Below are 18,208 nucleotides of genomic sequence, written 5' to 3'. Positions count from 1 at the left end.
GCGCCGAGCTCGCGGCTTTTCCGGTCGCCGTGGAGCACAGGGCGACTGCGAGGGTCGCCGGCGCGGCAGGGGAGGGGCCGGTGGCGGGACGACGCCGGCGACCGGCTGCGGGCAGGCCCGGAGGTCGGCAGCTGCTCCGGGTTCCGGGCGGGGCGGGGCGGGGCGGGGCGGGGCGGGACGACGCTTCCTATTGGGCCTCGCTGGGCCCCGCCCCGATGTTCGTCATCAGTCAGAGTCGAGCCCGGAAGTTGCGCCCAAGTCGCGCACCCGGCACTGGTCTCGGGACCGCGGTCGGCGGTGAGGCCCCGCCCCTCGCGTCATCAGTCCGCGACGACGCAAGAAGTGACGACGGTCGTGGCGCGCGCCGGGCGCTGTTTCTTCTCAGGCTCCGGGACCGGCGGCAGCGGCGGCGGCGCAGGGGTGAGTCGCAGCCAGCTCCCTCAGGCTCTCGGGGCAGGCGGGCGACGTTTCCCGCCCCGTCGTCGCGTCTCTCCCCGCGTGGAACCTAGGGTTGTGGCAGTGGCCCCGGACGCTCTCCGAGTCCCGTCCGGCGGGACCCACTCCGGTTAGCGCCCTGAGCCCCAGGGACTGGGAGCCCCGCGGCCTGGTGTCCGAGCGCGCCCCGTCGGCCGCGCCCCCGCCCCGGGCCCCCGCCGTCCCGCGCCGGAGGCTGCAGCCGGCAGGTGGGCCCGCGGCTCTCGCTTGCGCGCGGTCTTTTTCACAGGCCGCGATAGCAGAAACTGCCGGGGAGTTCCAGGTACTGAGCTGGGGAGGGGCGCTCCCCTTGAGTCCCCGAGCGGTACTGCTGTGCCGGCGGCGTTCTTGCCGTTTACAGAAGGTAAACTGAGGCGAAGTAGCTTGCCCAGCACCGCACAGGAGCGACAGAAAAGAGGCCGGAACCCAGCCAGTCCTTTTTCAGAGCCCATCACTCGTAACGAAGCGCGCAAAAGTGTCCAGAAACAACATAGCGTCAAACCGTAGCTTGTCATCTCTGACGTATCTTGAATTCTTTTATTTTTGTAGTGTTTTAACTCAAATGGGTGATGAAAAGGACTCTTGGAAAGTGAAAACTTTAGATGAAATTCTTCAGGAAAAGAAACGTCGGAAAGAACAAGAGGAAAAAGCAGAGATAAAACGCTTAAAAAATGTAAGCCATATTTTTTAAGTAAGGGGTTTTCTTAAAAGAAAATTTAATTTCTTTGCCCTCATTTTTCCATTAGAACAACGCTTCTTCGGTGAAGTTCTTTTGTACTTCCAAATGTCGCAGGTGAGCCCAAAATCTATTCTAAAAATTAACAAAAACATTCAAATACTCAGTTTACATTGCAGACTGATAACATGCTAAAGCCGTATGTAGATGACAGTGTCTACCTGGAGGATACAGCATTTTAAATCTAAATACAGTAGTGCAATTGGACTAATTTTTCTCATTTCATTATTAGCGTATTCGCGCTACCATTTACAAGTATTTTCGGTATAGCAGGAAGTTGTCTTGATGTTAACGTTTTACATGTTTCTTGGTTCACATAACATACTTGGGAAACTTCAGTAATTTGACAAGGGGCATTGGTAAAAATGCCTCTTCTGATAAGATTAATAGGGGGCCCTTAAGTATTTCGTGAGTTTTATGAGATCTCACAAAGTATTTGGTAAATATAACATGTTTTAAACCTCAGTTTTGGCTCTTATAAACAACTAACGTGCTTGGCATAGTGACTGATGTCCCTTGACAAATATACTGGTTTTAAATTTCTCATCTCAGATTCTGATTTACAGGAAGTTGTAATTTTTAATGTCATGGGATTTGAACAAAAGCTCTTTTTTTTTTTTTTAATAGCACATGAGAATTTTTTTTAAAAAAAGTGTATATGAAAGTTTGTTTTTGGATATTGGCCGGGTTCGATTATCATTAGAATTGTGTTTTTCCTGTGAGGAAAATAACTGCCTTCCTGCTTGCTTCTTAGTCAGATGACCGGGATTCCAAGCGCGACTCCCTTGAGGAGGGGGAGCTGAGGGACCACCGCATGGAGATCACGATCAGGAACTCGCCGTACCGGAGGGAGGACTCCATGGAGGACAGGTGAGAGAGGCGCGCGAGGAGGAAGCGCACCCGGGCTGCGGCGTGCTTAACTGAGAACGCAGGCAGGGTCACACCACAGAGCGCTGGTCCTGGCTGGCCTTTCTCGGTGCTACTCTCAACAGGTTCATAGTAGCGACTTCAGGTTTACCTCACAATTGAAGTGGGCTCTTGAGTGGTGCCGGTTTCACCTCACCCCCACTTCTAATGGGAAAACCAAATGAGAGTGTGTGCTTTTTTGTGTGATTATTCTTGGTCAAGTCAGCACCATTTACTTAGTGCGTTTAAATAATCGTGCTGTATGTTTGTGACAGTTCGTAAAATCACTGTTTAAAATTTTGTACAAACGAACCAAAGTATAATGCTCAAAGATTCTTGAGCAGAGCCTACGAGCAGAAATGGTCGTGACGACATCTGCTCATTCTGATGCTTCGTCCTGCGTCATGCTCTCTCTTCACGTGTTTCCTCTTATCTGTCATCAAGTAATTAAAGGCAACAGAGCCAGGAATTAAGGTAGAAAGACATGAGGTGTGGATTCTCCAAAGATTTCAGTTACGTAGTCAGTTGAAGATAATGTTAAGTGACCTTCTGAGGTCATTTTGTTTGATTAAAAAATGGGGGACCTTTTTTTTAACAGCCCTATTGTAGTGTAAATGACAGAGTACGCTGCACATATGTCGAAGTGTGCAACTTGATCCATTTTATACACCTGTGAAACTTTTACCACACAAGGGAGTGAACGGAGTGAGCACGTCCATTACCCCTGAAGGTTTCTCAGAGGCATTTTTGTTCCACTCACAACACTGATTTTCTCACTTACACTTTTCATACGAGTCTGCGTTAATTTACAGTCTTGGCCTGTTTCGTAATTAACACTTTTTAAATGCTGGCTCATTTCAGCTTTATTCATATCGTGAACCCTGCATTTTTCTGCGTCAAACTCCATCATACCTGGTGCTCCTAACGTTACTTTCCGAAGCATGACGTCATGCTGTCGTATCTTATTTCAGAGGAGAGGAAGATGATTCTTTGGCTATCAAACCACCCCAGCAAATGTCTCGGAAAGAAAAAGCTCATCACAGGAAAGACGAGAAGAGGAAAGAGAAGCGCAGGCACCGCAGCCATTCAGCGGAGGGGGGTACGGGGCGCCCGCGTTCTGTGTCGCTGCCACGCGTGTTCCGCTTCCAGGTCGCGTCTGCCGCCCTCTCCACAGCTCAGCTCACAGAGAAGAGAACTAAACTAGCTAAGGGCGGGGACGGCGGGGACTAATCATAGGTCGTTTTGAAGAGCTGTTTCGTATTTCTGCACGTTAAGTTGTAATGGGGTAGTTTGTTTGCATTTGAAATGGTCTTAATTTACAAGTGCAGGGGGAAAACACGCCCTTCAATGCCTGACTGCTGTAACTGAAATTCGGGGGGCCAATAATGGGTTTGTTCTCGTGCCAATATCAAGAGCTGCTTAGGGATCTGGGGAAACAGCCTGGGCCTGACTTAAATCTTACACTTATAAATGCGGTTGCTTGACATGATTTTATGACACGATGTAGAAATCCACCAAAAGGAGCTAAGCTTTGTCCTGTGTTCTTCATGAATGGTGATATTTTTACTTTTTTTTATTTTTTATTTTTTGGGTATTTTTGAGTTATGAAAGTAATACAACGTAATCAAAGATTATTCAATATGTAAGATTTTAAAAATAAGATGAAAATCACAATTCTGTTTAGTGATGACATTTTGTTTCCGTAAAGGCTTATCACATTGTGTTTTATGTCATCTTTTTTTTAACATAACATCATGATCTGAATCATTAAATATTTTTTATTTTTTCATTGGGTATTTTCAAATTGAATGGAAGTTAAGTTTCTTTGCGTGACTCTTCTTGTTTCTTCTCAGGCAAGCATGCTAGAGTGAAAGAGAAAGAAAGAGAACACGAACGCCGGAAGCGACATCGAGAAGAACAGGATAAAGCTCGCCGGGAATGGGAGAGACAGAAGAGGAGGGAGATGGCAAGAGAACATTCCAGGAGAGAGAGGTGAGAGGACTTGGCTGGTTAAGGGGCTTTAAGTGCTTGTGATGTCCAGCATCCCAGCGGAGCAGCGGAAGAGGCCATCATTTTAACACAGTAACTTGGCAGTAGAAAGTAGATTTGGCGCAGGAGTGGTGCGTGAGCATAGTCACAGCCCAGTAAACGTTGATGTTAACCACGAGAATCCTCCTGAAGGAAGTGAGTTCTTACTGCATCTGGAGGATGGAAACGGGTGTGAACCCACTGAGAGAAGATCATGAGGGGAATGGAAATCCGTGTGTCGGCTCGTTCCAGGCGGAGGCTGGTGGGGGAGCTGCTGGGGGCCCGTCAGCCGGCTCCTAATTCGTGCCCAAGATCTCGCGTAAGTGTGAAACGGGCCTGAAGGAAGGGACGTTGCCGCAGGTCTGAGATCAGAACGTGGACACAAGAAAGGTTTGGGTCAAACGTAGACCAGTGGCGAGCAGAGTAAGATAGAGTAGGGCGGGTGGTCTTCCTAGACCTGTTAGCTGATGACAGGGAAACGGAAGAGCAGCTGTGAGCATCTGTGCGCTCGGTGCGTCAGGAGGGTGAGGGACGCGCCCTGTGGGAGCAGGGTGCGGGCTCTGCCCATCTTTAGTAGCGTATTGTCTTCGAGTCGTAGTAGAGTGAGCCGTGTTGGAGACAGACAGCCTGGTCCACGTGTGTAAATTCTGACACAGAGTTAGTGCTCGAGAGAAGTCTGGTGGAGCACGACTCACCATCTCTTATTTAGCAAGTGCATAGCGAGCACCTGATTGGTACCAAGCTCTGTTCCAGGTAGTCTAGGTCAGGAAGACCAAGGACACATACCGTTTAGTGTTCTCTGGGTTACAATAGAAGTGAACTGGTTCTTTTGAAAAGGGAAAAGAAAGGAATGAAATCCTAAAGTCCTTGAAACAGTCTGGGAGCTAGGACACCAGACTCTAGGGCATTTGTCCCCAGGTGCCTCCCTCTGGGCTCAGATTCCCAGGAAAGAGCATCTGGTTAGCCCTAGGCTTGTCCTCCAAGCTCAGGTAAAGAGTAAACGGACAGGTGTGAATGCTAGGGCCACTTTTGTGTGTTGGGGTCATTTCCAGAGAAAGCTTGGGAGCTGGCCTGTGGCAAAGAAGGGGGAAATAGACAGCTAGATGGCGCTTCTATCCCAGCAGCCTGGGTGAATGGAAGAGGCGTTTAAAGAAGGTCTGTGAGATCAGCCTCCGTTCTCGTGACACAGGTCTGGCGGGGGCTGAGGCCAGAAGGTGAAGGTCTGAATTCTCGCAGTGTCCAGGCTCCAGGCGGCACGTGGGACAGCCAAGTGCTGACTGTCCAGTGCAGGCCGACCTCACAGCTGTGCAGACACAGCGCTGACCCCAAGGAAGTCAATCTTGGAAATGAAAAGAAACATGGAAAGAAATGGCAGTGGCCACAGTCAGCCACGGAGATAAGAGTTCACAGATTTGGCCAAATGCATTATTAAACAGCAACAACTGAGGAGAAATTAGAATCCAGAGTTACTATAACATGTTATCTGAAGCGTCTAATTTTCCACAAAAAGTTTCAGGACCTACAAAAAAATTAAAAAGTGAGCCCTGTCAAGGAAGAAAGGTGTCAGTAGAAACTGCATGTGTTCCAGATTTAGTGAAGACTTGGACTCTTCAGAGGCGTTGCGAGCAAGGGACTTAAAGTTGGAGCTGCGGAAACCATGCATTCTGAAGAACAGAGAGAAAAAAGACTGAAGGAGACTGAACAGCCTCCAAGATCGGTGGGACGATAGCCATGTAATGGCAGTCCCAGGACAGAAGAAGGAAGGGGCACAAAGGTGTCTTTTAAAATAACAGCGAAAACTTGCCAAATTTGACGAAAAGTATTCATCTGCATTCCCAAAAAGATCAGTGAACCCCAAGTACAGTAAATTCAGTTACGTCATAGTCAGACTGGTGAAAGCCAAAGAAAAACTTGAAAGGCAGCAAGAGAAAAGCTCTAGAAACGGGCGCGTCTGTGCTGTTGGTGGCAGACTGCTCGGTGGCGGAGGCGGTGGGGTGGCATAGTCACGCTGCTGGGAGCAAACCTGTCAATGGGGATTGTATACCCAGCAGAGCTGCTTCAGAAGGGAGGGAAAAGTCAAGACTTCCCCAGGTGGGTGTAGACCGGTGGGTTCCACTGTTAGCAAGACCTGCCTTACGGGAGATACTCGAGACTTCCAGGCTGAGTGGAAATGACACCAGACGGTATCGAATCCACAGGAAGTAAAAACAAGACTGGAAACGGTAAAAGTGGGTAATGTAACAGAATCTATACAGACATTTCTTCTCACGGCTCCTACAAAAGACATGGGATTGTGTAGAACGATGATGATGAAGACACCCGTGTAGCACGTACCACGCGTGGGCTGCACAGAGGAGGGGAATCTGCACTGGAACAGGCCCTCTGCTTCATGGGAATTAGTGTCGCTCTGACGAGATGCATGCTACAACCCCTAGAGCAAACGCCTAAGTATAAAAACGGAAAAGTTAAGTTGTACACTGAAGATACTTATTTAAATCCAAAATGGGCACAAAAAAAAGAAGGCAGAAAACGAAGAGCAAAAACACACAAGCCCAAGCATAGGCGTAATTACATTAACCATGAAATGAACTCTGTGCCCCAAACAAGGGCAAGATTGTCAAAGAAGCAAGATCCATTCCGTGAGGAGTATCTTAGAGTCAGATAAAAAAAATAGGTTGAAAGTAGAAGGTTGGGAAAAGATCCACCGTGCAGACAGCAATCACAAGAGGTCTCGAGTGGCTATTCTAATGTCAGGAGAAAAAGAAGTTAAGACAAATAGAAAAAGTAACAACAAAAAGGCACGTATATTGGAAGGTAGAATAATAAATACACGCTCGTAGTACAAGAGTCCAGGAATACATGAAGCAAAACCCGACAATGGAAAGGAGAAATAGTTCATTGATGATAGTCAGAAATGTCTCCAGTCAATGGAATAGCTAGAAAAAAACAACGAAGATACAGAAAATTTGGAAAATATTAACCAACTCAATCTAACTTGTGGTTACCACATTTTGCCCACAGCGACAGCATATAGATTTATTTCAAGAGCTTGTGAGACATTTTCCAACATAGATCACGTGCTTAGCCATATAACAGTGCTTGAATTTAAAAGAAGTCAAAGTATGCCCTCTTACCACAAAAGAATTTAACTCAAAATCAGCAGCAGAAACCTGGAGAGATCCCCAGTGTTTAGAAATTCAATAACCCATTTCTGAATAACCCATGGCCAAAAGAAATTATAAGGAAAAACAAAATAGTTCGAACTAAATGAAAATGAAAACAGTGAAAACATAGGGACACAGCTAAGGCTGTGCTTGGAGTGCAGTGTTTTCGCTGAAGCACCGATGTCAGAAAAGGACGTTGCGAATTCAATATCGTAAGCTTCCCAAAGAGACGAAAAAAAGGAAAGCGTTCAATCCAGAGCAGTAGCAGAAATGTCCAGAAATCCACAGCTGGTGGAAAGCAGGCTTGCAGGGTGGGGAGTGACCATGGCAGACGTGAGGGACACATTGGTGACTGGAATGTTTTAATCCGCTTCCCGTTTGCCCCAAAAACACTCGCCAGTCGTCCCTGCGGCTTTAACCACGAGATAACTCGCAGATCACAATCCCAATGTCGCCCCCAGAGTTTGCCACGGAACATCTCGCTTTTATTATTTTTGCGTCACTCTAGTGACAGTCCTTGGAAACGGATGGCGTCTCTGTAGCATTGTCTTTAGCAGCAGCATTCCCATTTACAAAATATATTCTCGATCGCTGAAAATGTCAAATCCCAGAAAACGTAGCATTCTGACGTTCGATGTTAACACCGGCAGCGAGCTGCACTGGTTCTTTCTGAACAGGAAAAGGGCGAAGCTGTGGTGACGGTCGTCCAACCTCGTCAACTTCTGAAACACGATGTGGTGGCTGGATTTTGCGTGCGATCGTCCCTCAGCGTCGCTGTGAGGCAGCCCGGGCTCGCGGGCGTTCGCGTCCTCGTGCCCCGTGTCCTCACGCAGCTGCGCGGGTGCCGAGCCGCGGCAGACCGGTGCTGGCCGGGGCGGCGGTGACACCGCCGGCCTTGCTTCGTCTCCACCACGTGTGGCTTGCGCTCGTTTCTGTGTGTGTACAGTAATTCTTTTTTAAAAATGTGTTGGCCCTTTAGGGGTTGTTTGGCCTTGACATCAGGGACGTGAGAGTTCCCCGTGAGCAGCCCTCACTCTTCGGCCACCTTATTCCGGTCCCCGGTGTTCCCTGTACTCCAGGCGATAGCCGACCTTGGAGCAGCTTTCCCCGCTGCCCATCGTGTCGCTCGTGCCCCCTCTCCTCTCCCCACCATGTGGGGCTGGGCGGGCGCGTGTGCAGGTGCCGCGAGGCTGCCGGCCGCGCCCTCGGGAAGCTGCTGAGGGGCGTGCGTGGGCCTGGCCGCAGGAGCGGGCGGACCAGCGGCCCCTCGGGACGGCTTCGCGAGCTCGTGCTGCCTGTAGAAAGCCCTTCGTGGGTCGGGTCGAATAGCCTAAAAAAACATCCCGTAAATGGAGCGCAAGGCCGCCCGTGCGTCTGCGGAACGCTGGCAGTGCTCGTTGCAGGGACCGCCTGGAGCAGCTGGAGAGGAAGCGGGAGCGGGAGCGGAAGCTGCGGGAGCAGCAGAAGGAGCAGCGGGAGCAGAAGGAGCGGGAGCGGCGCGCCGAGGAGCGGCGCAAGGAGCGGGAGGCGCGGCGGGAAGGTGCGCGCGCGGGTGGGGGCCTCGCCCTGAGCCGCTCCCGCGGTGAGTGCTGGTGCCTCGGCCGCAGCCGCCACCCTGGGGCCGAGCCACGGCCCGGGTCGGGGTTGCTGGGAGGTGGTGGCAGGCAGGCGGGACGGGCCGGGAGCGGAAGGGGACAGTGGCTTGTGTGGGGCGTGCGGCGGAGCTGCCCCCAGGGCGTGGCCCAGGGCCATCTCAGGCCGAGTGCAGGACCGCTGCCGCGTGTCCCCTGTGCCGGGTGTCCTCTGGCACCCGGGCACCTGCCTGCAGAGGCAGTTCTGGGCCTGCCCTTTTTGACCAACAGGGGGCAGTCTGGGTCCCGGGTCCACTCCCAGCCTCCGGGTTGGAGCTGCTCTTCCTTGGCTTCTTGGTTTCTGCCCTGGGTGCTGTTAGCAACTGTGTGTCCTGTGGCCGTGCCTGCCCTGTCACGCGGGCTGTCGCCATCAGCATGGGTGCGGGTGCGAGGTGACCGAGGGGGCCCTGTCGGAAAGAGGGTGCTGCCAGCGCCATGTCCTCTTCTGTCCTGTGCCCCAGGGTCTGCACATCACCGGACGACAAGAGAGGACTACAGCGATAAGGTGAAGGCCAGCCACTGGAGTCGCAGCCCACTCCGGCCACCCCGGGAGCGGTTCGAGCTGGGGGACGGCCGGAAACCAGGTGAGGCCGGCCGCGGCAGCCTGGGCCCGTGCGCGTGCGTCTTTGTCGTCTTCACAGAGAGCGGTGTGCTAAGTGCTTCCTGTCACAGAACAGGCACGAGTGGTGTGGACCGAGTTACGCGCTTGTCAGCCGAGATGGTCGTTGCCGGCCCGTTAGGTCGTTTTCCGCCAAGTGTGCGTGCGCGCGCTGTCCTCCTTCAGACTGAGCTTCGTCCTCGTGTGAGATGGTCTGTCTGGTCTCGTTCCTGTTAAAACCTGTCCCCAAATTCACCTCTGTTGATTTGTTCCATAAGTTAAAGAAGAGAAAGTGGAGGAGAGGGACCTGCTGTCTGACCTGCAGGACGTCAGCGACAGCGAGCGGAAAACCAGCTCTGCCGAGTCCTCCTCAGGTGAGCAGCTTGGCGGCCGAGGCCAATGGCGCCGCCGCGGAGGGGGATCCCGCACTCACGGCCTCCTGCCTCCCTCCTGCAGCGGAGTCGGGGTCAGGGTCGGAGGAGGAGGAAGAGGAGGAGGAGGAGGAGGAGGAGGAGGGCAGCAGCAGTGAAGACTCGGAGGAGGAGGAAGAGGAGGAGGAGGAGGAGGAGGAAGAAGAGGAGGAGGAGGAGGAGGAGACGGGGAGCAACTCGGAGGACGCGTCCGCGCCGTCGGCGGGTGAGCGGGGTCGGAGGCCGCGGGACACGCTTTCAAGTCTGACCGTGCGACGTTTGCAAACTAGACATCCCTGCGTTTGGGGACTCGCTGGAGACCCCCACGTGCTGCTTCCTGGCCGTCTGCGGAGCAGACGGGTGGCCTTGGAAGCACATGGGGTGGCGGAGCCCCGGGGCAGAGCCGACCCCGCTGGCCTGGCCGACACCCACTTTCCCTTACAGAGGAAGTGAGCGAAGAAGACGGGAGCGAGGATGAGCGCGAGGGCGAGAACCACGTCCTCATGGGTGAGCCGCCCACCCGCGAAGGCTGGGCCTCTCCTCTGTCCCTAAGTGCAGCGGCGCTCTTTAACAGTCTTCAGTGTGACCGTGTGGCAGTCCAGTAAACTTTCTCCAAGGCACATCACACCCAGAAGCCACAGGGAGGTTCTGGCCTGGCAGTGTTCCAGGACGAGCTGACTCTTAGAACTGGGCACCTCACGAAGCACCCCACTGCGCCCACGGGACTCCGGGTTCGTCAGAGGGGAATGCCGTGCTGAGTGCTGCCGTGGCCTGGACAGATGGCGGCTGGGGCCTGCCGCCCTGGCCCTAGCACTTCAGGTCCAGCTGCGGGCCGAGGCCGCGTGGGGCTGGCGCGGGCGGCAGGCGGCTCTGTGCCCTCGGGCCCGACAGACGAGCTCCGCTTCCGATCAGCAGCACAGCAGAGCTGGCGGGCCCCACGGCCCCGGGGTCACTCCTTGGGGGCTTCTTTGTGCACTCTGTCCCCCTCTCCGGCCCCACCCCCCAGAGCAGGAAGGGGCTTGTGACAGTTGCTCATTCCTGGGTTCGTAATCAGTTTCACTTTTGAAGTTCCAGAGTCCCGATTTGACCGAGACTCCGGGGAAAGTGAAGAAGGAGAGGAGGAAGCCGGCGAGGGCACCCCGCAGAGCAGCGCCCTGACCGAGGGAGAGTTCGTGCCCGACTCGCCCACTCTGTCGCCCATCGAGCTCAAACAGGAGCTGCCCAAGTACCTGCCCGCCCTGCAGGTCAGGCGCCCTGCCGCCCAGCCCGGCTCCGCTTCACCCATCACCACAGAGCCAGTGGCCAGGCGCAGGAGCGGGGTCCCCGGTGTGGTTGTCTTTCACCAGCGGGGGCCGGGGCTGCCCTTGTTCGAATGGCTCTGGCCAGGCTCAGGCACCAGCCTCCGTGTCCATGGTTTAGCCTCTCACCCGGCAGCAGTGGTGGGGACAGCTCCCAAGGCCCCAGCTGGGATGCCCAGCAGGGCCCGTGTGTGGCAGGCAGCTTGGCAACTGGGCACTTGCCCTTACCCTCTTGCTGTGCAGGGTCATAAGGGAGCGTCAGTAACGAGGGACACCGCGGTGAGGGCCTGGGAAAGGAGCCCATCCCGAGAGGGGCGAGTGGCCTCTCATGCTCAGGCTCCCTGGGGTGCACTCCCTGGCCTGGCAGGACAGCGCAGCAGGAAGGCACGGGGGCTTGGTGTCGGGGGTCGGTGCTCCTCAGTGTCGCCATAAGGCAGGGCAGGCCGGGCTCGGTTCTCGTCCACGTAGCTTTAAGTCTGTGGCCAAGGGGCACGAGCTCGCTGAGGGTGACAGGAGGAGATGCTGAGCCACAGCCCCGGGCCCCCTCGGGTCGGCCTTGCTGCGCCGGCACCGCTTGGGGCCGGCCTGGCCAGGCCTCACGCCAGTGCCTCTGCCAGGGCTGCCGGAGCGTGGAGGAGTTTCAGTGCCTGAACAGGATCGAAGAAGGCACCTACGGCGTGGTGTACCGAGCCAAGGACAAGAAGACAGGTGCGCAGGGTCTGGGTGGCCCAGAGAGCTCCACCTGAGGGCGCTGTCCTCAGGTGGCCCGCCGCTGTCACAGGCCCAGCACCAACTCCCCAAGGGCGGTTGGGTTCCTGGTTGGTTCTCAGGGCTGAGACCCGAGCCCAGCCAGCCTGGCCCCTCAGCCTCGGGGTCATTGAGCACGGTGCCTTGTGGTCCTGGGAGCCACTCGTCCTGGTGCTGGACCATGGCCTTTTCTCACCTGGTCAGCACCAGATGATGACTCACGATGACACACGTCAGAGCAGCGTGCTCATGAGAGTACCGTGTGGCTGTGACAGCAGGTGACTTGCCACCACAGGGGGTGTGGAGTCCGCTGGGGTCAGGCTCAAGCTGCAGGGCATCGGCCTTGAGTGGTGGCCCCTGGACAGGTGTGAGTCGTAGTGCCCGTAACTGGGTCTCAGAACGCCAGTGGTTGTTTGGGACCCCGAGCACCTGGCAAATAATGCTGTGTGGGGACACCGGGGTTGGTCACACCTGCCCACAGCGTCAGCAGGCAGAGGCAGGAGGTCCCAGGGGTTCTGGACAGCGGTGGGTCTGGGAGTCCATCGCGTGCCTCTGGCAACCACGGTCGGGTTTCTGGGTGGTGACACGCACTCTGATCAGACACAGCCTCCAGTGCGGTCGGGGCGCCCCGCGTCCCTGTGACCGCACGTTCTCAGCTCCTGTCCTCAAACTGCTCTCAGACGAAATCGTGGCTCTGAAGCGGCTGAAGATGGAGAAGGAGAAGGAGGGGTTCCCGATCACCTCGCTGAGGGAGATCAACACCATCCTCAAGGCGCAGCACCCCAACATCGTGACGGTCAGGGTAAGGCAGCCCCACGGGCAAGCTCGCCAGTCCTCATGCTGTCACCAGTCTCTGTCCTGGGGTCTCGGGCCTCCTCGGAGAACCGGTGGTCACGGGCAGGACCTGCTGCTGACTCTAGGAGATAGTCGTGGGCAGCAACATGGACAAGATTTACATCGTCATGAACTACGTGGAGCACGACCTCAAGAGCCTGATGGAGACCATGAAGCAGCCCTTCCTGCCAGGTAGGGGCCATGTCCCCGTGAGGACTGCCCAGCCTCAGGCCGCCTAGGCCGCAGGCAGTGTCCTCGGGGGTGGGGGAGCGCTGGCCTGCGACCCTGCCCCTGGCACCCCAGGTGCCTGTCCCCGGGCTCCACGCCCCTGAAAGCCTGGTCGCTGCGAGGCGGGCGGGTGCGCAGGAGAGCAGCCCACGCGGGGCCGCTGAGAGACCCCCACCTTTAGGGGAGGTGAAGACGCTCATGATCCAGCTGCTGCGTGGCGTGAAGCACCTGCATGACAACTGGATCCTGCACCGCGACCTCAAGACGTCCAACCTGCTGTTGAGCCATGCCGGCATTCTCAAGGTGAGCCCCCTGCCCGCCAAGGGGCACCCGGCTCCTGGCTCCCGGCCGCAGCCTGCCCACCGCCACGCTGTCCTTGCAGGTGGGAGACTTTGGGCTGGCGCGAGAGTATGGGTCCCCTCTGAAGGCCTACACCCCGGTGGTCGTGACCCTGTGGTACCGTGCCCCAGAGCTGCTGCTTGGTGCTAAGGTGAGTGTCGGGCCATTTGGGGCCTGCCCTAAGCACGTGGCCCTTCCAGCCCCCTTAGCCTGTGCCTGGTCCTGTCCCTGGTCCTCAGGAGTACTCCACAGCTGTGGACATGTGGTCTGTGGGCTGCATCTTTGGGGAGCTGCTGACTCAGAAGCCACTGTTCCCCGGGAAGTCAGAAATTGATCAGATCAACAAAGTGTTTAAGGTAAGTCAGGGCGTCCTTTGGGGGCCGGTGCCTGCAGGACGTGGCCAGCCTGACACGCCCTGCTTTTAGGACCTGGGGACACCCAGTGAGAAGATCTGGCCTGGCTACAACGAGCTCCCTGCGGTCAAGAAGATGACCTTCACCGAGTACCCCTACAACAACCTGCGCAAGCGCTTCGGGGCTCTGCTCTCCGACCACGGCTTCGACCTCATGAACAAGTGCGTGCACCCTGGGCCCCGCCTCCCTGCCCCCCGCCCTACAGTCCCTGCCTACCCCAGCCGTGCCTGGCAGTGGGCCCGGAACTGCCGCCTTCTCCCAGGTTCCTGACCTACTTCCCCGGGCGGAGGGTCAGCGCCGAGGACGGCCTCAAGCACGAGTACTTCCGAGAGACCCCCCTCCCCATCGACCCCTCCATGTTCCCCACGTGGCCCGCCAAGAGCGAGCAGCAAAGGGTGAAGCGGGGCACCAGCCCTCGGCCGCCCGAGGGAGGCCTGGGCTACAGCCAGCTGGTAAGGGGCGCGCTGCTGCGGGGTGGGGGGAGGGGCTTCTCCAGGGCGGGGCTAGCCTGGCCAAGGCCCCATGGTGCCACTTGCTCCCCAGGGAGATGACGACCTGAAGGAGACTGGCTTCCACCTCACGACCACCAACCAGGGGGCCTCGGCCGCGGGCCCTGGCTTCAGCCTCAAGTTCTGAAGTTCAGAGTGGACCCCAGACCAGTCCCGGGGAATGCTGACTATCCAGGGTCAGCTGGGACCAGGGGCAGGAACTGGAGAAGGTCTCTGGGTCCAGACCCAGGTCTTGCCCCAACTGGACACAGCTGCTTTGGCCCGTGCTGCTGTGGATAGCAACCTCGAGACTTGGACCACTGGTCCTCTTTGGTTTTCCACGTTTCATTTTTATTTTGTCTTGGTTTGTAAATTTGTAGAATTAAATCATTTCCTTGTAGAAGGAAAGGGTGTATTTTGTTCAGATGTATCGGACTTGCCCTATAAGGGGAGGGCAGGTGTCCACACACAGGTGGCCAGTGTGGATAGCACATCTCCACACACACACACACCCACCCACCATGACCCAAGGGGCTCTGCCCATCATACTGGCTGTGATTTGAAATGGAGCTGTGGGGGATTTTCCTACTTTCCCATCTTTAGGGCTTCTGCTTTGGCACCCTTCTGGCCTCACCCACAGTGTCCCCAGGTCCCCCAGAGCAGGGTATGCGAGCATGGTCATGTGGCTTTTTGTATGAGGTAGTGACATTTTCAAATACAGTAAAATATTCCTGGAGGAAGGCTCAGTATGTTATCTCAGCCACTTGTCCCAGGCTGGGTCCCCACACTCTGTGAGGACAAGGACAGACAGGGTGAGGGGTAGCCTCTGACCCCACATGGGCCAGGTTCTTCTTGGCCTACCAGACCTGCAGCTTCTTCCAGCCGGACGGGGGTCCCTCAGGTGGAGGGGATGCGTGCCGCCACCCAGGGCCTCCACCTGCATCCCACCAGCCCCATCTCCCAATCTGCTGAGGTGCCACGGGGCCACTCCCCATGGCACTCCTAAGCTAGAGGCCCCACCCTCCCCAGCCCAGCCTTCCTGCCACACCTGCCCCAGAGCAAACCCAAGAGGGCCCCAGGCGGGCTCCACAGCAGTCCACGCTCCCAGGTGATGGCAGATGGGCCTCCTCCCCACCTTTCCGGGGACAGTCCAGAAAAGTTCTTGGCCCCCTGGTCGCTGTAGACAGCATCCTCACCTCGAGGAACTGCGGGGAAGTTTGGGCGTCCTGGCCCCCACTCCCTACGTCCAGCTAAGCTCCAGCCAGGTTCCCCACCCCCCTCCCCCCACAAGGCCCAAGACTGGCCGTCTGCCCTTTGCCCTCCCAAGAAAGGGCGCAGACACGTCAGAGAGAAAGCGCTTTATCAGCCGGCCTGCGGAGGGCGCTCAGCTCCGCACGCGGACTCGCCAGGAGTAGGTGCTGAGCACGCGCTGCCGCCGGCGCACCACGCAGGTGTACGTGCCCTCGTTGATGGCGTTGGCGATGATGCTCAGGTGCGCCTCACCCAGCGCCAGGTAGCCGGGGTAGGAGAACTCCAGGGGCTCCTGGTCCTTGTACCAGCTGCGGAGGCGGCAGGGCGGCAGGGTGGCAGGGCCCGGCGGGTCCGCGCCCCGCCGCCCGCCCCTGCGGTCACGGGCGCGTCACTCACTACACTTTGCCTTTCTTGTGGAGAATCTTCTGGCCACAGCGGAAGGTCACGTTCCTGCCCTCGGGCACCAGCCTGGTTTTGGTCCTGGGGGGCGGCGCGGTAGTGGCCACCGTGGGAAAGGGGAATTCTGCTCCGGTGCGAGAGGGTCACATCAGTGCCCTGTCCCCACCCCCGCCTGGGCCCGGGCTGGGGACCTGGTCGCACCGTAACAGAAGTCGCAGCTGCTGGGGCACAGCCTCTTCATGAGCCTCCGGCGGGCGTCACAGAAGCCCCTCCGCGCCCAGGACGCGCACACGAACAGCCGGTCCAGGCAGCCTGCGGGAGCGCGGCCTGGCCTCAGGGCCCGCCCCACCCCCACCCCCACCCCCCGCAGCGCGCCCGCCGGTGCTCACTGCTCACCGTAGAGCCGGTGCAGCCCCCACAGCTCGTCCTGCGACAGCGCCTTCCAGCCTCGCAGCGTGGCGTTGAGGTGCATGAGCGCCTGGCCGTGCTGCGAGTGCATCAGGCCCAGCGCGTGGCCGATCTCGTGGGCCGCCACATGCACCAGGTCGGTGAGCCACACGCCTGCAGGCCCCTCCGGTCAGCGCCTCGGCCGGCCTGACCTCCGCCCGCCGCCCCGCGCCTCTGCTGCAGCCCGCAGCGGGGCCGCCCTGGGCGCAGCCGCGGGGCAGATAAGAATGTTCCAGGCCGGCCGAGGCGGTGAGCTCGGCCTCCAGGAATGCAGCTGCAGTCGTCTTCGGCGGCGTGGGGGTGGGGGAGCTTCAGGCTCCTGGGACCCTGGCCCCTGACCTCCTCACGACCTCCCCGTCCTCGCCCGCTAGACCCCAAATCGTAGCCCTCCCCCCAAGCCCTCTGCTGGGGCCACCGTGGTGTGGAGGGCCCACAGGTGGCCTGCCGTCACCTTTCTTCCAGCTGTAGCGCGTGGGGCCCAGGACCCAGTACTCGCTGTCGTCAAAGTGGATGCCACCGTGGGGGGGGAAGAAGGCGTGGGCCAGCTCGCCCGTCGGGCCGTCGAAGCAGTGGTGCCGCGCGGACACCAGGCAGTCCGTGTGGTTGGCCGGGTAGAAGCCTGGGGGGGCACAGGTGTGAGCGGGGGCCCCGGGTCGGGAGGGGGCGGGGGCTCGGCGCCCACCTATACGGAGGTCGCTGGTCTGCTCGGGGGCCACCTCGCGGAAGCTGAAGGGGGACACGTCACTCCACATGCGGAAGGCGGCGGCCAGGCCCCGCCGGGTCTCACTGGGGCTCAGCAGGTTTCGAGGGAAGGAGAGGATCCTGGGGTGAGGGTCGAAGTAAGGCGTGGGCCAGGCTGCTGCCGCGCTCCCCCCGGGACCGGGGCCTCACCTGTACGTCAGGTTGAAATGGTCCCAGCGCAGCCTGGCCGGGGTCAGCGTGTAGCGGCGTCTGCGGGGCGCGTGTGAGGGCAGCGGACCGGCGTCCGGGGCGGCGAGGACACCCACGGGGTGGGGAGCGACGTCTCCCTTCAAGAGAAGCAAGCGCTCTGGGGACACAGCAGGAACTGAGCCTGAGTCTGAAACTCCGGAAAAGGAGGCTGGCGGTCAACTGGGTGGGGGTCGCACGGCGGCGAGCTTGCCGGTCCCATTTTTTGTCTTGCTGCATTTTCTGGTCTTCTGCTCCCAAGCGAGCATTTCTTTTGCCGCCACAAGAAAATAGGTTAGTCGAGACGAGCCAGGTCGGTGGGCGGAGCTGGAGGCCCGGGGCTGTCCCCTGTCCCACTGCTTGCAGACACAGAGGTGCGGACACCCGGACTCTTGGGTTGGACCGCAGAGCGCGGAGGAACTCACCTGCTTTGCGCCTGCCGCGGGCCTGGAGCCCGGGGTCCCCGGCCGGGCCAGCGACAGGAGCACGGGCAGCAGGCACAGGACGCACAGCACGGCCCCCAGCCAGCCGGCCTGTGCGCGGGCCCCCAGTGCTGCCCAGGGGACACAGGCCCCGCGGCCCATGGCGCCCGCGGACTCGCTGTCGGGGCTCGGGGCGCGTGGGCTGTGGGACCTGCCGGAGCGGGAGCGGCCCAAGGAGGCGCCACCGCGGCTCGGGTTACAGCCCTGAGGTGGGGGGCGGGAGGCAGGGGCGGCCACCCCTGAAGGGAACCAGCTGGCCATCTGGCTGTCCGTGTCGGGACCCGGGGCCTGCGGGTGGGTGGCAGTAGCCTGGGCAGGGCCTGTTGGGCGGGGCCACTTGGGCGGGGGCGGGGGGGGGGGCGGGGTGAGGGGGGATGTTGAAGAGGGCCCTGGCCGCCAGGGAAGTGG

At 58.1% G+C, this 18,208-nt stretch overlaps 2 protein-coding genes across 9 annotated transcripts; one reads left to right on the top strand and one right to left on the bottom strand.

The window, feature by feature from the left end:
• Positions 1-331: 331 nt before the first annotated feature.
• CDK11A (cyclin dependent kinase 11A) lies at positions 332-14,697 on the top strand. Of its 6 annotated transcripts, none has more exons than XM_036227601.1 (20): positions 332-420; positions 1,024-1,147; positions 1,965-2,080; positions 3,088-3,215; positions 3,970-4,108; positions 8,712-8,848; positions 9,401-9,523; positions 9,816-9,911; positions 9,994-10,173; positions 10,392-10,454; positions 11,016-11,191; positions 11,863-11,953; positions 12,673-12,794; positions 12,913-13,018; positions 13,236-13,357; positions 13,437-13,544; positions 13,633-13,749; positions 13,819-13,967; positions 14,069-14,258; positions 14,350-14,697. In XM_036227601.1, the coding sequence occupies exons 2-20, from the start codon at positions 1,037-1,039 to the stop codon at positions 14,440-14,442; spliced, it is 2,367 nt and encodes a 788-aa protein (XP_036083494.1). In that variant the 5' UTR covers positions 332-420; positions 1,024-1,036; the 3' UTR covers positions 14,443-14,697. The 6 variants fall into 6 exon arrangements, with proteins under 6 accessions (XP_036083494.1, XP_036083492.1, XP_036083490.1 ...); XM_036227599.1 differs by having other exon boundaries at positions 8,712-8,890; positions 11,022-11,191; XM_036227597.1 differs by having other exon boundaries at positions 8,712-8,890.
• Positions 14,698-14,816: 119 nt separating this feature from the next.
• MMP23B (matrix metallopeptidase 23B) lies at positions 14,817-18,131 on the bottom strand. 3 transcript variants are annotated; one of them, XM_016144453.2, is made up of 8 exons: positions 17,744-18,131; positions 17,283-17,419; positions 17,074-17,213; positions 16,843-17,010; positions 16,341-16,505; positions 16,136-16,256; positions 15,942-16,025; positions 14,817-15,853 (listed from the first exon to the last, which is right to left on the bottom strand). In XM_016144453.2, the coding sequence occupies exons 1-8, from the start codon at positions 18,059-18,061 to the stop codon at positions 15,679-15,681; spliced, it is 1,308 nt and encodes a 435-aa protein (XP_015999939.2). In that variant the 5' UTR covers positions 18,062-18,131; the 3' UTR covers positions 14,817-15,678. The 3 variants fall into 3 exon arrangements, with proteins under 3 accessions (XP_015999939.2, XP_015999938.1, XP_015999940.1); XM_016144452.2 differs by having other exon boundaries at positions 15,638-15,853; positions 15,942-16,068; positions 16,146-16,256; positions 17,744-18,130; XM_016144454.2 differs by having other exon boundaries at positions 15,713-15,853; positions 16,146-16,256.
• Positions 18,132-18,208: the final 77 nt, after the last annotated feature.

This window comes from Rousettus aegyptiacus, unplaced genomic scaffold (genome assembly GCF_014176215.1).
Source record: "Rousettus aegyptiacus isolate mRouAeg1 unplaced genomic scaffold, mRouAeg1.p scaffold_m13_p_1, whole genome shotgun sequence".
In the NCBI taxonomy this organism is placed as follows: Eukaryota; Metazoa; Chordata; class Mammalia; order Chiroptera; family Pteropodidae; genus Rousettus; species Rousettus aegyptiacus.
Note: the sequence above shows the minus strand (reverse complement) of the source record. Positions and strands in the feature narration are given on the sequence as shown.

Coding starts and splice junctions, on each gene's coding strand:
- CDK11A (XM_036227597.1), top strand. CDS start 1,037: ATGGGTGATGAAAAGGACTCTTGGAAAGTGAAAACTTTAGATGAAATT. Junction 13,358..13,436: donor GCCATGCCGGCATTCTCAAG/GTGAGCCCCCTG, acceptor CTGTCCTTGCAG/GTGGGAGACTTTGGGCTGGC. Junction 13,545..13,632: donor AGCTGCTGCTTGGTGCTAAG/GTGAGTGTCGGG, acceptor CCTGGTCCTCAG/GAGTACTCCACAGCTGTGGA.
- MMP23B (XM_016144452.2), bottom strand. CDS start 18,061: ATGGCCAGCTGGTTCCCTTCAGGGGTGGCCGCCCCTGCCTCCCGCCCC. Junction 17,420..17,743: donor CCGCGGCAGGCGCAAAGCAG/GTGAGTTCCTCC, acceptor CTTCTCTTGAAG/GGAGACGTCGCTCCCCACCC. Junction 17,011..17,073: donor GACCAGCGACCTCCGTATAG/GTGGGCGCCGAG, acceptor GTGCCCCCCCAG/GCTTCTACCCGGCCAACCAC.